At 41.5% G+C, this 17,059-nt stretch overlaps 1 protein-coding gene across 1 annotated transcript in view; it reads left to right on the top strand.

Annotated features, from left to right (window-relative positions):
- The first annotated feature begins 4,717 nt into the window (after positions 1-4,717).
- LOC130034975 (protein SET-like) overlaps positions 4,718-17,059 on the top strand; it is a 38,660-nt gene continuing 26,318 nt past the window's right edge. The window contains exon 1 of the mRNA XM_056126470.1: positions 4,718-4,813. Within this exon, the coding sequence (XP_055982445.1) occupies positions 4,718-4,813 (96 nt within the window). The remainder of the gene's footprint in view (positions 4,814-17,059) is intronic.

Here is a 17,059-nt window from a genome sequence, read left to right as displayed (position 1 = left end):
TTCAAATCCTCTTGTCTTCTATTGGCATTGCTTTCCATTGTTTCTTTTAGTTCCCTAAGCATCCTAAGTAGCTCCCTCCTGAATTCCTTGTCAGAGAGGTTGTCTAAAACTGCAGTACTGTTGGTGTCATCTGGGCTAGACTCTTCAATAAGAAAGTTTGGTGGGCTTTTGCGTTGCTTTACCATTGTGAAAGCTGTGGTTTAGTCCTTAACATTCACTGTTACTATTCTGCTTGATATGCAGTGTGAGTTAAGATAGGTTTATGAGTTATTGGCTACTGTGTTTCTAGTGACTGAGTTAAACTAGAGAAGTTTCCATCGAAGAAGGTAGCTTATGGTTCCTATGGCATATGAAGTGGGAAAATATTTCGCGGCCGCTAATGCGGCCGCGGCTCCGGAAAGAGTACCTGGTACTGAGCGAGGAGTTGGGAACATCAATGGAGCTAGCTGTGCATGGGCAGAGAGGGTCCCAGGCACTTGGGGGCGGGCTGTACCTGGTTGGAATAGGAGCCGTTCGCTTGGTTGCCCAGAGCTGGGCCTCCGGGCCCATCCCACGCAGACCAGGGGTAAAACCGGCTTTCTAGGAGGTGGAGCTAGCTGGGCATGCGCACAGAAGGTCCCAGGCCTTTAGGGGCGGGCTGTACCTGGTTGGAATAGGAGCCGTTCGCTTGGTTGCCAAGAGCTGGGCCTCCGGGCCCGTCCCACACAGCACATATATGTTTTCTTTCTGGGAAAATTTGGAGAGATGTCATAATTCTTCATTTTAGTTGAAGACGGAGAATGGCTCTAAGCATGGTTTCATGAATTCATCATATGTTGTTCGATTTCATTTAAAAATAGTATCTCTTCAAAAAAACAAATGTTAGGATTCATAAATATAAAGAACAGGAAGCAGTGTCTTTGACTAACAGTTCTAAGGATTGTACATATTCCTGAAACATTTGGGTGTGGGTCACAGAAAGGACCGCTGAGAAAGAAGAATCACTGGAAAGAAAGCATTACATCCTCTTCCTGTCTCCAAGGATATATGTTCACTTGGAAAATTACTCTCGATGCAGCTGGCAGTGCTTAGTGGACATGAAATATCTTCTAGTTATCATCAAATATTGAAAATTGAAATAATAATTTAACAGCCCAGAAATTTCAACAAATCCTGTGTGCTATAGATATCTGAGCCAACAATGGTACGCTGCTCTCCATAGGTACACCCCATGCTGGGGCTCCTTCTGCTGCACCCAGTACATGCCTCGGGACTCCATGTTGTGCTAGCCATTAAATCCAGGTCAGCACATGCAGGCATGGACCTTGATCCATGAACTAACACTGAATATCTTATTTCCTAGTGTATAAAAATCTCTTTAAGGAAATTATTTTGCTACCTGTGTGGTGGGTTAAATGGGTTAAAATGTCCCTGGAGACCTTTATAGCCATTCACAGTGACTGAGTACAGGGGCTGCATCAGGTGTGGACCATGATCACATATGCTTCACCTTAAGAGAAATTCATGTTGAAAATCATGAAGGACTAGAGAAAACCCATGAGGATGAGGTGTCCTTCTGTATTAGACAGTACGATTCATCCTCGCCCTGGGGAGCCTTCAGTACACAGCACCTGAGCTTGGGTGGAAGAGGTCCCAGCTGAACATACTCCTCAGGAGTCCTGTTGGACACCATGCTCTCCCACTTGTAGTCACTAGCACATTTGCTCATAAATGCCCGTGAACAAAACATCTCATCTTCAAGGAGCTGTTCTTTAACAGGCATAGAACCCCCCCAAAAAACTGTAGTATAATGATCCAGTTTTGTGGAATTGGGCGAGTGAACTCTGTCTAGGACTTGTCAGTGAAACACCAGGGCTTTGTCACATAGACAGAGATGTGTCCTGGATGACAGCCAGTGCTCACCCTCTGAAATCTCAGAAACCTAGTTCAGTCAGCAAACTTCCAGCAGACTCTGTTAGAAGCCTGCAGTCATCCTTCTCATAGGCATCACATATGGTACCCCAGCATCACGTATGGTCCTCCAAGCTCCATCAGGCATGATCCCCAAGTGCCAAACAGGAATAAACTTTGAGCACCACTGGGTGTGGTCAAAAAGCCAAAGAAAACACATACCTTTCATATCTTTGATAATTCTCAGTTCAATCTAGTTCATCTGTTTATGCATTGATAAAGAGACTCCAGAAAGTCAAACAAGCACTTTTGCATGTGGTGTAACTCAAGATAGTTAAAACATCTTATTGAAAACTTGTACTGTCACAATTAATTTCCTCAGACCTAATTTGTGTTTCAGACAAAGTGAATAATAGCACTGTGCTGTCCCATCTTGTTGTTCACTTACAATATTTGATCAGTCTCCTCATTCTTCAACACCAAGGTTTCCTTGATTGAACTCAGGATTTTCTCTTACTGATATTTTTTGAAGTCCATCCAGTTAGAAATAGATCATTGATATTGATTTTTTTGGCACATGTGTTATGGATGTGGCCTGTGGCAGATACAAGTGAATGCAGTTAATGTGCTACAGCTGAATCTTATGAAGACAATGTTTATGAGAAACAGCCTCTTTCCTGACGCCCCACTCACTCTCAATAGAAGGACCATCTCCGAATGCAACAGCTATGTGTACCTAGGTCGAGAAGTCAACATCACAAATGACCTGACACCCGAGCTGCACAGGAGGAAGAGAGAGGCTTGGATCGCCTTCAAGAGCATTGAAGAAATAGCTAAGAGGACGAAGAACCTCTGGCTCCAGGCACTTCTCTTTGATTCCACTGTTCTTCCTGCATTAACATATGCCTCAGAGACCTGGGTCTTAGGCAAACAGGATGAGAACACATCCGGTCTCCCAAAGAGGAATTGAAAGAGCTATGCTTGGAATATCACGTTTCACTCAAATGAGAGAAAGAATCTGAAGTTCCAACCTCTGTCGATGATCAAAGACCGCGTGGCCACCCACCCAACAGATGGTCAGACTTCTTCATCAAGATCATGAACGATCGGCTTGAGGCTCTTCGTGTTCCTAGAGCGAACAGACGCCATTGAGCTATACTAGCATGCAACAGGGACATATGGAGACATTACTGGCGCCCGCTTGAGCAAATTGATGATTAACGGGAAGTTAAGTGATCAAGTGATCAATATCTTTATCAACAATGTTTTTCAGAGATACACTTAACATTGATCTTAGAGAAAAGTCACTGATAGTGCCCTCTTAATAATCTCGTCTTTCATAAAAACCTTAACGAAAATGACATAAACAAATGGAACAATTTAAATACATTCATTAACTATATATCTTTATCACACTAATCTTTAGCTAGTAATCCACTCAGTACTCGAGCTTTTAGCAACGAGTCACTGAACAAAAATGATCCTTAGAAATCATGATTCTGGACACAACTGTCATAGCCAAGATGCCCTTAGCTATAGTATTCATTGACAGAGATACTCTTAGCAAAAATTTCATATTACAGTAACAGCACACTTTCTCAATACTCGTTGAATCAGAATTTTTAACAAAAATAACCCTTAGGACAATTTTCTTGCAAATCATTATTTTCTTCCTTTGAGGAGAGGGGTGTGGGCAGGGGAACAGCATACAGGACTGTGCTCAGGGCTAGCTGCTGGCTCTGCACTCAGGAACCCCTCCTGACTGGGCTCAGGGGTCTCCTTGGGGGCCCAGGAATGTAACTCAGGTCAGCTGCCAGCATGGCCAGTGCCTTATTCCCTCTAACTTTTCTTAGCCCTTGCACTTTTTACAAATCTATCTAAAACTTTTCTTAATAGAATTGTGCTTAGCAAACATATTCTGAATCACATGTCCCCAACAACACCTAATGGAAATAGTGAACAGAGCAGCAGTATAACTGATAACAATACTGTGAAACTTTTGAAGCTCCTGTGGTGTAGAAGACTCTGCAGGCTGTTGCAGACTTTGGATCCTCTTAGCTTGGAGTCCAAAACATTTGTAGAATTTTTATATTGTAATGATAACACAACGGTAGGGCATTACTCTTATGCAAGGCGGAAGGACCCAAGGAATCGGGTTTAATTATTCATCCACTCTGGGGAGTCCAGCAGGCTACCGAGAGTATCTTGCCTCACGGCAATGTCTGGCAACCTATTGATGTACTCCATATGCCAAACACAATTAACAACAAGTCTAAGATGGAGACTTTCCAGGGTCTGCTTGAGCAAAGAGATGAACAACAGGAGGACAATGACAGTGACAGTGATTGTATTGTAGAACTAGTTTATTTTGTATGTCCTACCATCTGTAGAACTTATAGTTTTGACTTGGACAGCATTCTCCATTTTTTAGTTCTACAATCCTTTGATTATTCCCATGACTTTTGTTCATTAATATAATATCTTATAATAATCTATATCTTGTACAAAAACTTCAGACTTGACAAAAACAAACTGTTCAACTTTGGATCCTCTTAGCTTGGAGTCCAAAATGAAAGACTCTTAAAAACTCAGTCGGCTTAGAGAGACTAAGTTTTTAAGAGAGAGAGAGAAAGGACTGAGTTTTTTTAAGAGAGAGAGATAGGAAGAGAGAGACAGAGAAAGAGTACAAAGGGAGAGAGAGAGAGAGAGAGAAATCTAATAAATTAAATCAGAAATGAAAAGGGGGACATTACATCAGAAACTACAGAAATCCACAGGTTCATCAGAGGTTACTTTGAAAAGCATTATGCCTTGAAGAAATGGATAAATGGATAAATTCCTGGATGCCTATAATCTCCTATGGCTGAACCCAGAAGTTGTGAAATACCGGAATAAACCTCTCACTATGGCAAAAATTGAAATGGTAATCAAAGATGTTCAGCAAAATCAAAGCCCAGGCTTAGATGGATTTGTTAGTGAATCCTTTCCAACCTTAAAAAGAGGACCTGCTTCCAATTCTTTTTCTTTCTTATTTTTAAATTTTTCTTAGTGAAATACCATTAGGTATAGTTGTACACTTAGAAATATTTGTGCTTGGGTTTCGATTATATAATGATCAAATACCCATCCCTCCGCCAGTGCCCATTTTCCACCACCATGAATCCCAGTATCCCTCCCACCCCCATCCTCCCATCCCACCCTGCCTCTGTGGCAGGGCATTCTTTTTTGTCCTCTCTCTCCTTTTGGGTGTTGTGGTCTGCAAAAGAGACACTGAGTAGCAATCATGTTCGGTCCATAGTCTACTTTCAACATGCATCTCCCATCCTGGGAGAATCCTCCAAATACCCTTTATTTGGTGCTCCCTTCTCTATCTGAGCTGCCCTTTCCCCTAGAATGCCCAGCTGGCCTCTACTGCTTCCAATTCTTTTCAAGCATTTCCTGAAAAGTGAAGAAATAGAAACACTCCCAAAGAGTTTCCATATGGCAAACATTCCCTGACACCCAAAGCAGACAGGAGCACCTCAAAAAAGAAAGGTACAGACCTATATTCCTGATGAACACTGATGCATGATCCTCAATAAAATACTAGCAAATGGAATACAACAACTCATGTAGAAAAAATGACGCACCATGACCAAGTAGGATTCATCCCCGGATGCAAGGACGATTTGCCCTTTGCAAGTCAGTAAACACAATACCTACTATCGATAAAATAAAAGCTAAAATCCAAGTGATCATAGCACAGCGGTAGGGCGTTTACCTTGCATGCAGCCAACATGGCCGACCCGAGTTCGATTCCTCCGCCCCTCTTGGAGAGCCCGGCAAGCTACCGAGAGTATCTCACCCACACGACAGAGCCTGGCAAGCCACCCATGATGTATTCGATATGCCAAACACAATAACAACAAAATCTCCAATGGAGACGTTACTGGGCCCGCTCGAGCAAATTGATGAACAATGGGAGGGCCTTTACCTTACCTTTACCATATCAATTTATATAGAAAAAGGGTTTTTCTATGTGCGAGGTAAAGTAAGGTAAGGCCCAGGAGGTATTTTTCAAGTTCACCTTCTCTGAAAAAAAAAAAGAGGCGTATTGTATGTGTAAGTACTATTTGAAATGCAAGGATGATAATCCTAAAAGTCTAAAGCAGTCTATCCAACCTTACAAGAGGTCTCTGATATAATTTCTATTGGTTCGTGAAACTCTGTACTACAATGAACGTTGAGAGTAACTCAATATAGAAATCACTTGATAACTTGACATCCTGTTACTCATTGTTTACTGGAGTGGCTGGCAGTAACTATTCTGTTCGCCCCTGTAACGTGCTGTGCTAGTGTTGCCCAGTGGCGTCTGCTCGTTCTAGGAACACAAAGAGCCTCAAAAAGGTCGTTCAGGGTCTTGACCAAGAAGTCTGACCATCTCAACAGGTGGGCAGCGATGCGATTTTTTGACTTCCCATGGAATCCAGTAACACTAGCACAGCATGTGACAGTTCACGTGCTAGTGTAGCCCAAAGGCATCTGCTCGTTCTAAGAACACGAAGAGCCTCAAACCGATCATTCAGGATATTTTTTTTGTTAAAAAAAGTGACAGTGAAAGTGACAGGATTTTTTTTCTTAAAAAAAAACAGTGACAGTGACAGGATTTTGTGGAGGTTTTTGTGACTCTTCATCAGGGATATCGCCTTTAATTCTCGATCTTTGTGCTATCTCGGTCTGCTTTGTTATCAGGCTTCTATTTCCTTCCTAGAAACTGTTTGGAAGTGTTACTGGTTCTTGATCATAATGGACCCATGTTCAACACTGGGGGGTCACACTTGAATGTTTCAGCGGACCATTGAATGCTTGGAATCAAATTCAAACTTGCAGCATGCAAAACCCGAGCTCAGGCCATTAGACTATTTCTCTGGCACCTTACATTTCCCAATTTTTATTAGAAAACATAAATATTAGGCTAGAAACTGTTAATTTCATAGAAAAACGTGTGGGCATGTGAACGATTTTGGCGAGTGAGTACTGTTTCCACAGGCTGGTCCACAGTGGCTGATGACTAAGTGCCCCGGGAATGGAGGAATTGGGCCGGGCCTCTGGCTAGTTGGCAGACAATTTCTTTCTCTTTCCTCCCCATTGTGTTTGATCTCTCTCCCTCAGGCACAATTGTTGTCAAAGTTTTGGTCCTAGTCCTGGCTATCATAGTTCCATCATCCTTGTCTCCTCCCAACCTCAAAGTCCTCTAACCCTTTGCATTTTCTTCCTCATCTCATAGTCCTCTACTTCCAGTCTTCATCCTCCTCTAGAATGCCTTCTAGTTCCCAAAGTTCCAAAGTCCCAAAGTTCCCAAATCTTAGTTCCCATCCTCTTAGTCATTCACTTTCTAGTTCCCACTTACCCCTTACAGCATAGATATACAGAAATCATGAAGTGTGGGCAGACGCAAAGGTGGGGTTAAACTTTATGTTAACAACAAAGAGATGTAAAATCATTCCTCCCAGACATTAACTCAAGGAAAAAAACCTCATCTGGAGTTTCAGCACCCAGATGACTAGGTGATCCGCTCAAGGGCAGGATTCCATCCAGGGTGTATGGTTCTCTCTTTTCCTCAGCTAGTAATCCATTTACACAATCATAGTAAATTTACTTCTTACACTGTTTATGATCGTTTTCTGTAAACAGATAAGAGATATACTAAGATTAAAGTTAGGCTCTTCCTGGGGATATCTCGCTATCTATACTAGACCACAGTCCTCAGGCCAGGTTAGTTTTTCGAAACCCAATCAGGGTCCTTATTCAATTACTTCTTTTCGGTCATGGCAGATTTTGTTTTATGACCTCCCTTTTACCTTATAATTAAGGTTCTTTGCTTGTCCTCTTTCGATGCCAGGGTGTCTTTTTTTATTTTTGAATCTCTGGAATTTTATGCACAGTTAATGTTTTACACATTACAGATGATTTTGAAAATACTCTGAATCTTCACCCTTTTGGTGTTCTGTGAAAATTAAAAAAGAAAAGCAGTGCAGCCTCTAGTGGCTTCAATGAGTATTGCAACTATTTTTGAAATAATTCTTTTTATTATTATTATTATTATTATTATTATTATTATTATTAGTGAAACACCATGAGGTACATTGTAGATTTACAATTTTTTGTGCTTGGGTTTCGATTATACAATGATCAAATACCCATCCCTCCACCAGTGCCCATTTTCCACTACCATGGATAATATCCCTCCCACCCCAATCCCCCCCATCCCACCCTGCCTCTGTGGCAGGGCAATCCCTTGTGTTCTCTCTCTCCTTTGGGGTGTTGTGGTCTGCAAAAGAGGCATTGAGTGGCAAACATGTTCAGTCCATAGTCTACTTTCTACCTGCATCTCCCCTCCTGGGAGGATACTCCAAACACCCTTTATTTGGTGCTCCCTTCTCTATCTGAGCTGCCCTTTCCCCTAGAATGCCCGGCTGGCCTCTAAGATATGAAGTAATCTGCCTGGTGCTGATGTCAGCTGTTCTTGGGTATTAATCTCAGATTTTGTTACTTTATATCCCCCAGATGAATGCAATGTTTCTATGTCTATCCCTCTCTTTCTGACTCATTTTGCTTAGCATGATACTTTCCATGTTGTACCACTTATATGTAAAACTCATGACTTCATCTTTTCTAACAGCTACATAGTACTCCATTGTGTAGATGTACCAAAGTTTCTTTAACCAGTCATCTGTTCTTGGGCATTCAGGTTTCTTCCAGTTTCTGGCTATTGTAAAGAGTGCTGCAATGAACAAACAAGTGCAGATGTCACTTTGACTACACATTTTTGCCTCTCTTGGATATAATCCCAGGAGTGGTATTGCTGGGTCAAATGGGAGCTCAATTTCTAATTTTTTGAGAATCGTCCGTACTGTTTTCCAGAAGGGCTGAACCAGTCCACATTCCCACCAACAGTGAAGGAGTGTCCCTTTCTCGCCACATCCGCACCAGCATTGGTTGCTTTTGTTCTTTTGAATGTGGGCCAGTCTCTGAGGTGTGAGATGATATCTCATTGTGGTTTTGATCTGCATCTCCCTGATGATTAATGATGTAGAGAATTTTCTCATGTGCTTTTTTGCCATTCGGATTTCTTCTTTGAGAAAGTTTCTGTTCATTTCGTTGCCCCATTTTTTGATGGGGTTGGATGTTTTCTTCTTGTGGAGTTCAAGCAGTATTTTGTTGATCCTTGATATCAACCCCTTGTCAGATGTGTATTCGGCAAATATCCTTGGGCTACACTAGTGAAGAACAGAGGAAGATACATTTTAAATAAAGTGTATCAGGGACAAAGGAGGAGAAACTGCAATAGTTCCTCCAGAAATTAAAAAATATCATAAAGGTCTCTATGAACAAAGTATGCTGTAAAGTTTTATAAAATAGAACTAAAGAACAGATTCTTAGAATCATGTAATCTCCCATACTTTAATGAGCAAGAGAGAGAAAATCTGATCAAGCGAATCAAAAGCAAGGAAATTGAAAGAGTAGGTAAGAATGTCCAGAAGAACAAAATCCCGGGTCTAGAGAGGTTGCGTCTAGTAAGGGTTCAGCAAGAAAGTATACCCTAGCTTTCCATCTGTTATCACACCAGTTGAAGCAGTCCCCTGCAGGCAAGGCATGTCACAGTGGGCCTCAAGTGACCTATCCAGGTAAGCTTCAGGCTCACATGGCCCTCTACACGTGGCTATCATATTTTTCTGCACCGACACTCACACACACACCACACACACACACACACACATACACACACACATACACACACACTTACAAGCGATGCCATCACTTCCTAACCCGGCTAGGTCCTGTTTCAGGAAGTGCCTGACTGACGCTAATGTCAGTGGAATGTCTAGACTTCGTGCCCACCAGGGCACATCTGTGGACTGAGACAGCAGTGTGGGAAGAGATGTCTGTGACTCCGTGCATTCAGGGTTGTCCCTGTGTCTCCTCGGAGACCTTTGACGCTGAGCATAGCCTGACTGTGCCCCCCGAGGATCCCTGAGTTTCTCTCCACTACTGGCTCATGGGAATCTCTCCTGAGGGTAGAGTCTGTGAAGGTTCTTTCTTTTGCCATGTCATGGCCTTTAAGCAAAACTTTCAGACTCCATGTGTGGGGCAGTGATATTCTTGTTTTGCACGGGTGTTTCTATTTTGTGCTCTGAACCACTGTCCAGAGAATCACCAATTTCAAACCTAAGGAAAATATTTTCAGCCTCAAAACAGAGAAAATATTTTATTCGTTTATAACTTCAGTCACCTAGGTATGGTGTCATGTGTTTCATTTCATTGGGGACAAGATCTGAATTGAGAATGTCTTGCTTCTTTCGAACCTTATGACACCTTTAGGGAAGGGACCTTTGAAAAGAAACGCAGCTGAAGCACTTGCAATTCTGCCCACCAAAATGGGAGATTGGGAGCCAGCACTTTAGTGTATACACAAAGACTACTGTCCTTGTGTGGGTTTCATTTTATTCTCAATCAAACCAGGAGAGCTATTATGGAAAGAGTTTTACAAATGACTGTATCTGAGGACAGTGCTCTTTTGTCTCCTAGCAAAATTCCTTAACTCCTTAACTCCTTAATTGTCAGATTAAGGATTAATTGACTCCTTAATTCCTTAATTCCTTAACTCCTTCTTCTTTAGAAAGTGGTAGTGGTCTCAAATAGATTATCACATATTGTCACATATTTCTGAGATATGACAAAGTCCTAACATTCCACTTACTTGAAGTGATAGACTGGGAGAATTCATTTTTTAAACAATCTGACAATGCACATTCACTTGGCACACATCAAAAATAGTAGGAAGAACCTGTGTTAGTGGGCATGTCCTGCAAAAGAATTCTTAACAACTGCTGGTGGGAATGTTGTCTCATACCACCTCAATGGACAACAGTTTGGAGCCATCTTCGAAAATTAGTGAAGTGAAGCACTGGGAAACACAATATTGAAGAACAATGTTCATTTTTTTCAGAGAAGACAAGCATCATTTTCACTGATTACAATATTTCTGAGAGTGGCAGAAATTTCTGTTAATTTATAATGGACTACCCACAGAAAAATTTCATGAAATGTTCCCAGGTGGACATTGTATATGCTCTGTTAAACTCAAAGCAGAGGTACAGTAGGGATTACATGGCACTGTGGAACTGTCCTCCCATTGTTCATGTAATTGCTGGAGTGGGCACCAGTAATGTCTCCACTGTGAGACTTGTTGTTACTGATTTTGGTATATCGAATACGTGTCCACGAGCTTTCCAGATTTTGCTGTGCTGGGGGTATAGTCTAGGTATCTTGCTGGGCTCTCTGAGAGATTGGAAGAATCGAACCCCAGTTGGCTGCATAAAAGGCAAATGACCTACCTGCTGTGCTATTGCTCCAGTCTTAGGATTATGTAGATTGATATAATTCAGCAGTTCAGTGATGGGAATCTTGTATCCGGAAGACACAGCCATTCACTGAAATCATACAAATGTCACAGGACATTGACTTGGTTTTTAGTGAAGGTGGTGCCTCTTTTTGGTCTCAGACCCCGGCCTCCTGTCAGTGAATTACTGTGCCTGAGTATGGGAACTTGGGCTGGAGCGATAGCACAGCTGTAGGGCGTTTGCCTTGCATGCAGCCAACATGGCCGACCCGAGTTCGAGTCCTCCACCCCTCTCGGAGAGCCCGGAAATCTACCGAGAGTATCTCGCCTGCAAGGCAGAGCCTGGCAGGCTCCCTGTGACGTATTTGATATGCCAAACACAGTAACAACAAAGTCTCCAATGAAGATGTTACTGGGCCCGCTTGAGAAAATCGATGATCAACCGGAGGGCCTTTACCTTTACCTTTAGCTTAGTATGGGAACTCATGTGATATTAAAATGCTGGCCATTATTGACACTCTCTGAGAATTGAGAATTTACTCTCTAGAATCCTAGGATATGTGCGGGAATTCTCTTGGTCTCAGAGGAAAAAGGAGTCACAGCCATAGTTTAAGCAATTGCAAAAGTGACAGACGCAAGTACTAGAAAGTCAACGACAAAGAGAATGAGAACTGAGACTTTGGAGTCTTTGGGACTGTGGAACTTTGGGAACTAGAAGGAGGACTAGATGTCAATGGAGACTGGAAGAGGGCTATGAGACTACGAGAAAAAAAGGAACAAAATGCAAAGAGTTAGAGTACTTTCAAGTCTGGGGGAACACTAGGATGATGGCAATATAATCACTGGGACCACGACCAAAATTATGACAACAACTGTGCCTTAAGGGGAGAAATCAAACACACTGGGGTGGAAAGAAAAATAAACTGTCTGCTGATAAGCCAGAGTCCCGGGCCCCGCTCATCAGTTCCTCGGGTCCTTCGTCCATCAGCCGCCGTGGACCAGCCTGTGGAAACGGTGCTTACCCACCAACAACGTTTTTCTTTGAAACTCACAGTTTCTAATCAAATACTAATATTTTTCATAAAAATTAGGAAATGCAGGAGGCCAGAGAGATAAACTAGTGGCATGAGCTCAGGTATTGCATGCTGTAAGGCCAGATTTGATTCCCAGCATTGTATGGCCCACTGAAAGATTTAGAAGGGACCCTGGGCGTTGTACCTGGGTCCAACATGAGCAAGAACCAGAAACACTTCCAAGCAGTTTCTCGGAAGCAAATGTCACCCTGATATCCAAAGCAGACAGCGATAACACAAAGAGAGAGAATTACTTGCCGAAATCCCTGATGAACACAGACGCAAAGATTCTCAACAAAATCCTAGCACAAAGAATTTAAGGACTCATCAAAAAGATCATACACCATGACAAAGTAGAATTGATCCCCGATTGCAAGGATGGGTTAACATTTGCAAGTCAATCAACATATTCCATGACATCAAAAAAGAACATTAAAAATTGTATGGACATATCAATAGATGTAGAGAAGGCATTTGACAAGTTCCAGCAACCATTGTGATGAAACTCTCAGCAAAAAGGACATTGACTATATTATGTCAGTATGGTCAAAGCCGTCTACCAAAAGCCAAAGGCGAGTATCATTCTCCATGTATTGACACTAAAAACCGTCCCTCTAAGATCTGGAACAAGACAAGGTTTCCCACTCTCCTATTCAATGTAATACTGGGAGTTCTGACCATAGCAGTCAGGCACGAATAAGATATCAAAGCAACCGAGAGGAAAGGAGGAGGCCTTTAGAAAATACTTAGACAATCCTAAAGAATCTGCAGAAAAGCTCCTAGAAACAATAGCTTTGTAAAATAAAGTGGCAGGCTAGAAAATCAACAACCAAACAACAACAACAGAAAACAGTTTCTTTCCCAATGGTGCCTCAGTTAATCAAGTACCTCGGAATCACTTTGAGTAAGGTCGTGAATCAATGTTACAAAGAACTACAAAACACTACTTCAAGAAATAAAAGAACAACTAGGAAATGGAGACACATCCCATCTCATGAAAAGGAGTATTAACATTATCAAAATGGCAATAATCTCCAAAGTTCTATTCAGATTGAATGCAGTCCCTATAAGGATACCCATGACATTCTTCAAAGAAATAAAGAAAACCACCCTGAAATTCATATGGAACAATCAACCCCCACGGATAGCTAAAGCAATCCTTGGGTAAAAGAAAATGAGTGCCATCACCTTCCCCAACTTTAAACTGTATTACAATGCAGTAGTAATTCAAAGAGCATGGTAATGCACTAGAAAAACACCTGCAGATCAATGGTACAGAGTTCAATATTCTGTTATTCTGTTGCAGAGTCTCAACTATATGACCACTTCATCTAAGAGAAAGGAGCAAGAAATGTGAAATGGAGGGAGGAAAGCCTCTTCAACACGTGATGTTGTGATAACTGAACAGCTACCTGTGAAAAAATATGAACTCTGATCTCTGTCTAATGCCAGGCCCAGAAGTCAGATCAAAGTGCATTAGAGACCTCAATATCTGATCTGCCTCATAAGGTACAGAGAGGAAAAGGTAGGCAGAACCATTCGTGATATGGAAGCTAAAAGCATCGTGAAGGATGAAACCCCTCTGACCAAGCAAGTGCAAACTATCCTAAACAAATGGTTCTACATTCATCTAAGAGCTCCTACCCCTCTATGGAAACAGGGAGTCAAATACACAGAGCCCCCGCAGGATGTGAAAAATACTTTCAATACCCATCTGAAAAGGGGTTAATGTCCAGGTTATAGAAGACTTTAGTAGAATTGTTTGTTTGTTGTTGTTGTTTTTCAGCTATCTTAAATATTATTTTATTTTTATCAAGTTGTTCAAAGTAGTTCATTTCAGAGAATATTTAATTCACCACCTCCACCACAAGAGGAAACTGTGTAAATATTGCTGCATTTCATCCTGGAGCCATTTAAGCCCTTGTATATGGGATTATAAACATATATCTTAAACCAAAACAAAAATCCGCTACCTTTTTTATATCAGTGGGGCAGAGTAGAAGAGGTTGCATGGCAACATTCATGGCCTGGACCCCAGAATTTTCTGTGTTGCTCCCTTCCAGGAGCTTTATTTCATGGTCTCTAGATCTTGACTGCAGATAAGACAATATGGTGCCAGAGTCAGTTTGTGGGTGTCACTGTCAAGCTACTGGAAAACTGGGGAGTCGATGGGAGGAGCCCTATTTCTGGTCTGAAGGAGCTTCAGAATTTCAGTCATGGGTCCTACGTACCTGTGTTTTTCTGTAGTTTCTCCCCTCGATGAGGCTAGTCCAAGTCTCTGAAAAGCGACCATGAGCATGGCAGTTGGGTGGGCTCTGGATGTTTCAGCTGCCATGGTTCTGCTGTGGCATGGAGGGAAAATCAACACACCCCACTCGGAGTTCCCCCAGTGAAGAAGACAGCCTTAAATTGGCTCAGGACTTTCTGTATTGCTCTCTTTCAGGAGCTTTACTTCATAGTCTCTGAATCTGGCGGTTGACGAGATTACATGGCACAGAAAGCAGTTTGTGGGTCTGACTGCCAAGCTACTGGAAAACTGGGGAGGAGACCCAATCCTGGTCTGAGCAAGCTTGGGACCTCAGTCACGGGTCCTACAGAACTGGGAAAATGTGGGCTGAAAGATAAAGACCAAACGTGATAGCCACTCAGTATCTGCATTGCAATGCACAATGCCTTGCCGTAAAGAGAGAGAGAGAGAGAGAGAGAGAGAGAGAGAGAGAGAGAGAGAGAGAGAGAGAGAGAGAGAATGTGTATGTGTAGTGAGGGTGGATTTGCCTGCCACTGATGCAAGGGCAGAGATGGGTTATTGAGTAAATTGTACTGGAGACACTGGTGGTGGAAAATATGCACTAGTGGACGGATGGGTGTTCAAACTGAAACTCAAATATGAAAGCTTTCAAACTGTATATCATGGAGATTGAATACAAAAATGCTCTGATGAAAAAGACATAAATAATATTCTCAATATGTGTGACAATGACTCTCAGAATCTATAGGACACAACAAACTCTACAATAAACTGGAAATGTATAGCAACATATGCCTACTTCATGAGAGACAGGAAAAGCTCAAATCAACGTGAACACAGCTTTTACATACCTAAAGGAAGAATAAAGTTGAATTTCAGAAATAGCTGAACGAAGAACATATTTTAAAAAATAGCAGAGAATTCAATATATGTATATATACACGTATATAAATATAAATATTCGTCCTAAAGAAATGTATTAGGAAGAGTGGGGCAATAATACATTCATATTACAAGTAATCAATCAATTTACCAGAAGATCAACATTGTACATGTCAATATCATCTAACAGCCAGTGTTATTCAAGCCAATATTGTCATGAGAATGCAATACTACCTCCATAATTCTGCATTGTTTGACTGGAATTGCATAAGACGGCACTTGAAAAGTTTTAGACCAAGAGAATAAGTGCCATAGTAAGTTCAAATCTCATAGCATCTTTTTGACCATACCAGTCAAAGTTCATATTGAAATTTGGCCTGAAGCACATTTCATGAATATTCTGATTCTCCTTAAATGAATGAAGATAAAATTGGCATTCTCTCTAACATAATGCTAAATCATGCTATCTGAGGTATGAATAATTCCATGAAACTTTCCACTGTACAATAAACCGAGCCATTCTACTCCTGCACAAATTTTACCATACATTTGAAATGAAACCTTACAAGTTAAACCTAACCTCATCAAGTTACCATGAATCACCAAAAATTGCTAGGATTCTAAGAACTCTGTCTTTTCAAACATTGACCAAATTATTAGTGCAGACTTTTTGCTGTTGTTTTTGTCAACTTTGGTCCAAATTAGTGCTTGTGTGAATGGAAGAGATTAATCCTTTACCTACTTATTATGCATTTGCAACCTTTAATCTGAGTTCTCTGATACCTCAGATAGCTACATATGAATTTCACTCCAAATTGTATGGGTAGATTATCATTTTTATTTATTTAAAGAAATCTTCCTTTTATTAGAGTGGATGCTAACTACAATAATCTTTATACTTGAATATTTCTGTCTCTGCAAACTTTTCATTCTTATTATATTGATGCCTTAATAGGAATGTGTTTCTTCTAATAAAGTTCTTGAATCAAAACCCTTGTGACATAAAATATAAAAATACGCACAATAATTATCCAGGAAGACACAAGTTCTCTCAGTACGCCGTTACACCACAGAGTTACCATTGACAATCCGAAAGTTTGCAATTTGGATCTGAAAAACGTTCCATTGGCAATATACGGCTCAGAGTCCTGGGCCCTAAGAAAATAGGATCAAAACGCTCTTTAGGTCTACCCAAAAGGAATTGAAAGTGCCGTGCTTTGAGTATCATGCTTCACTCAAATGACAAAAAGAATCCGGGTTTCTGACCTCCATTGAGAGTCAAAAATCAGGGATGCTGTCCCATTTGCCAAGGCTTCGAAAATCAGATGGGCTGGAACCGTAATGCAATTTGGAGACGACCTCTGGACTAGAGCCATTGCAGACTGGATTTCAGGGAACAGCAGCAGATCGCGTAGCCAACCACGAACAAGTTGGTCAGACTTCTTCATCAAGACCCTGAATGATGGGTTTGAGGCTCTTCGTGCTCCTAGAACGAGCAGACGCCATTGTGCTAGCTAGCACGTGACAGGGATGAATGGAGACGTTACTAGCACCCTCTCAAGCAAATTGATGAGTAACGGGATG

Source organism: Sorex fumeus, unplaced genomic scaffold (genome assembly GCF_029834395.1).
Source record: "Sorex fumeus unplaced genomic scaffold, SorFum_2.1 ptg000063l, whole genome shotgun sequence".
NCBI lineage: Eukaryota > Metazoa > Chordata > Mammalia > Eulipotyphla > Soricidae > Sorex > Sorex fumeus.
Note: the sequence above shows the minus strand (reverse complement) of the source record. Positions and strands in the feature narration are given on the sequence as shown.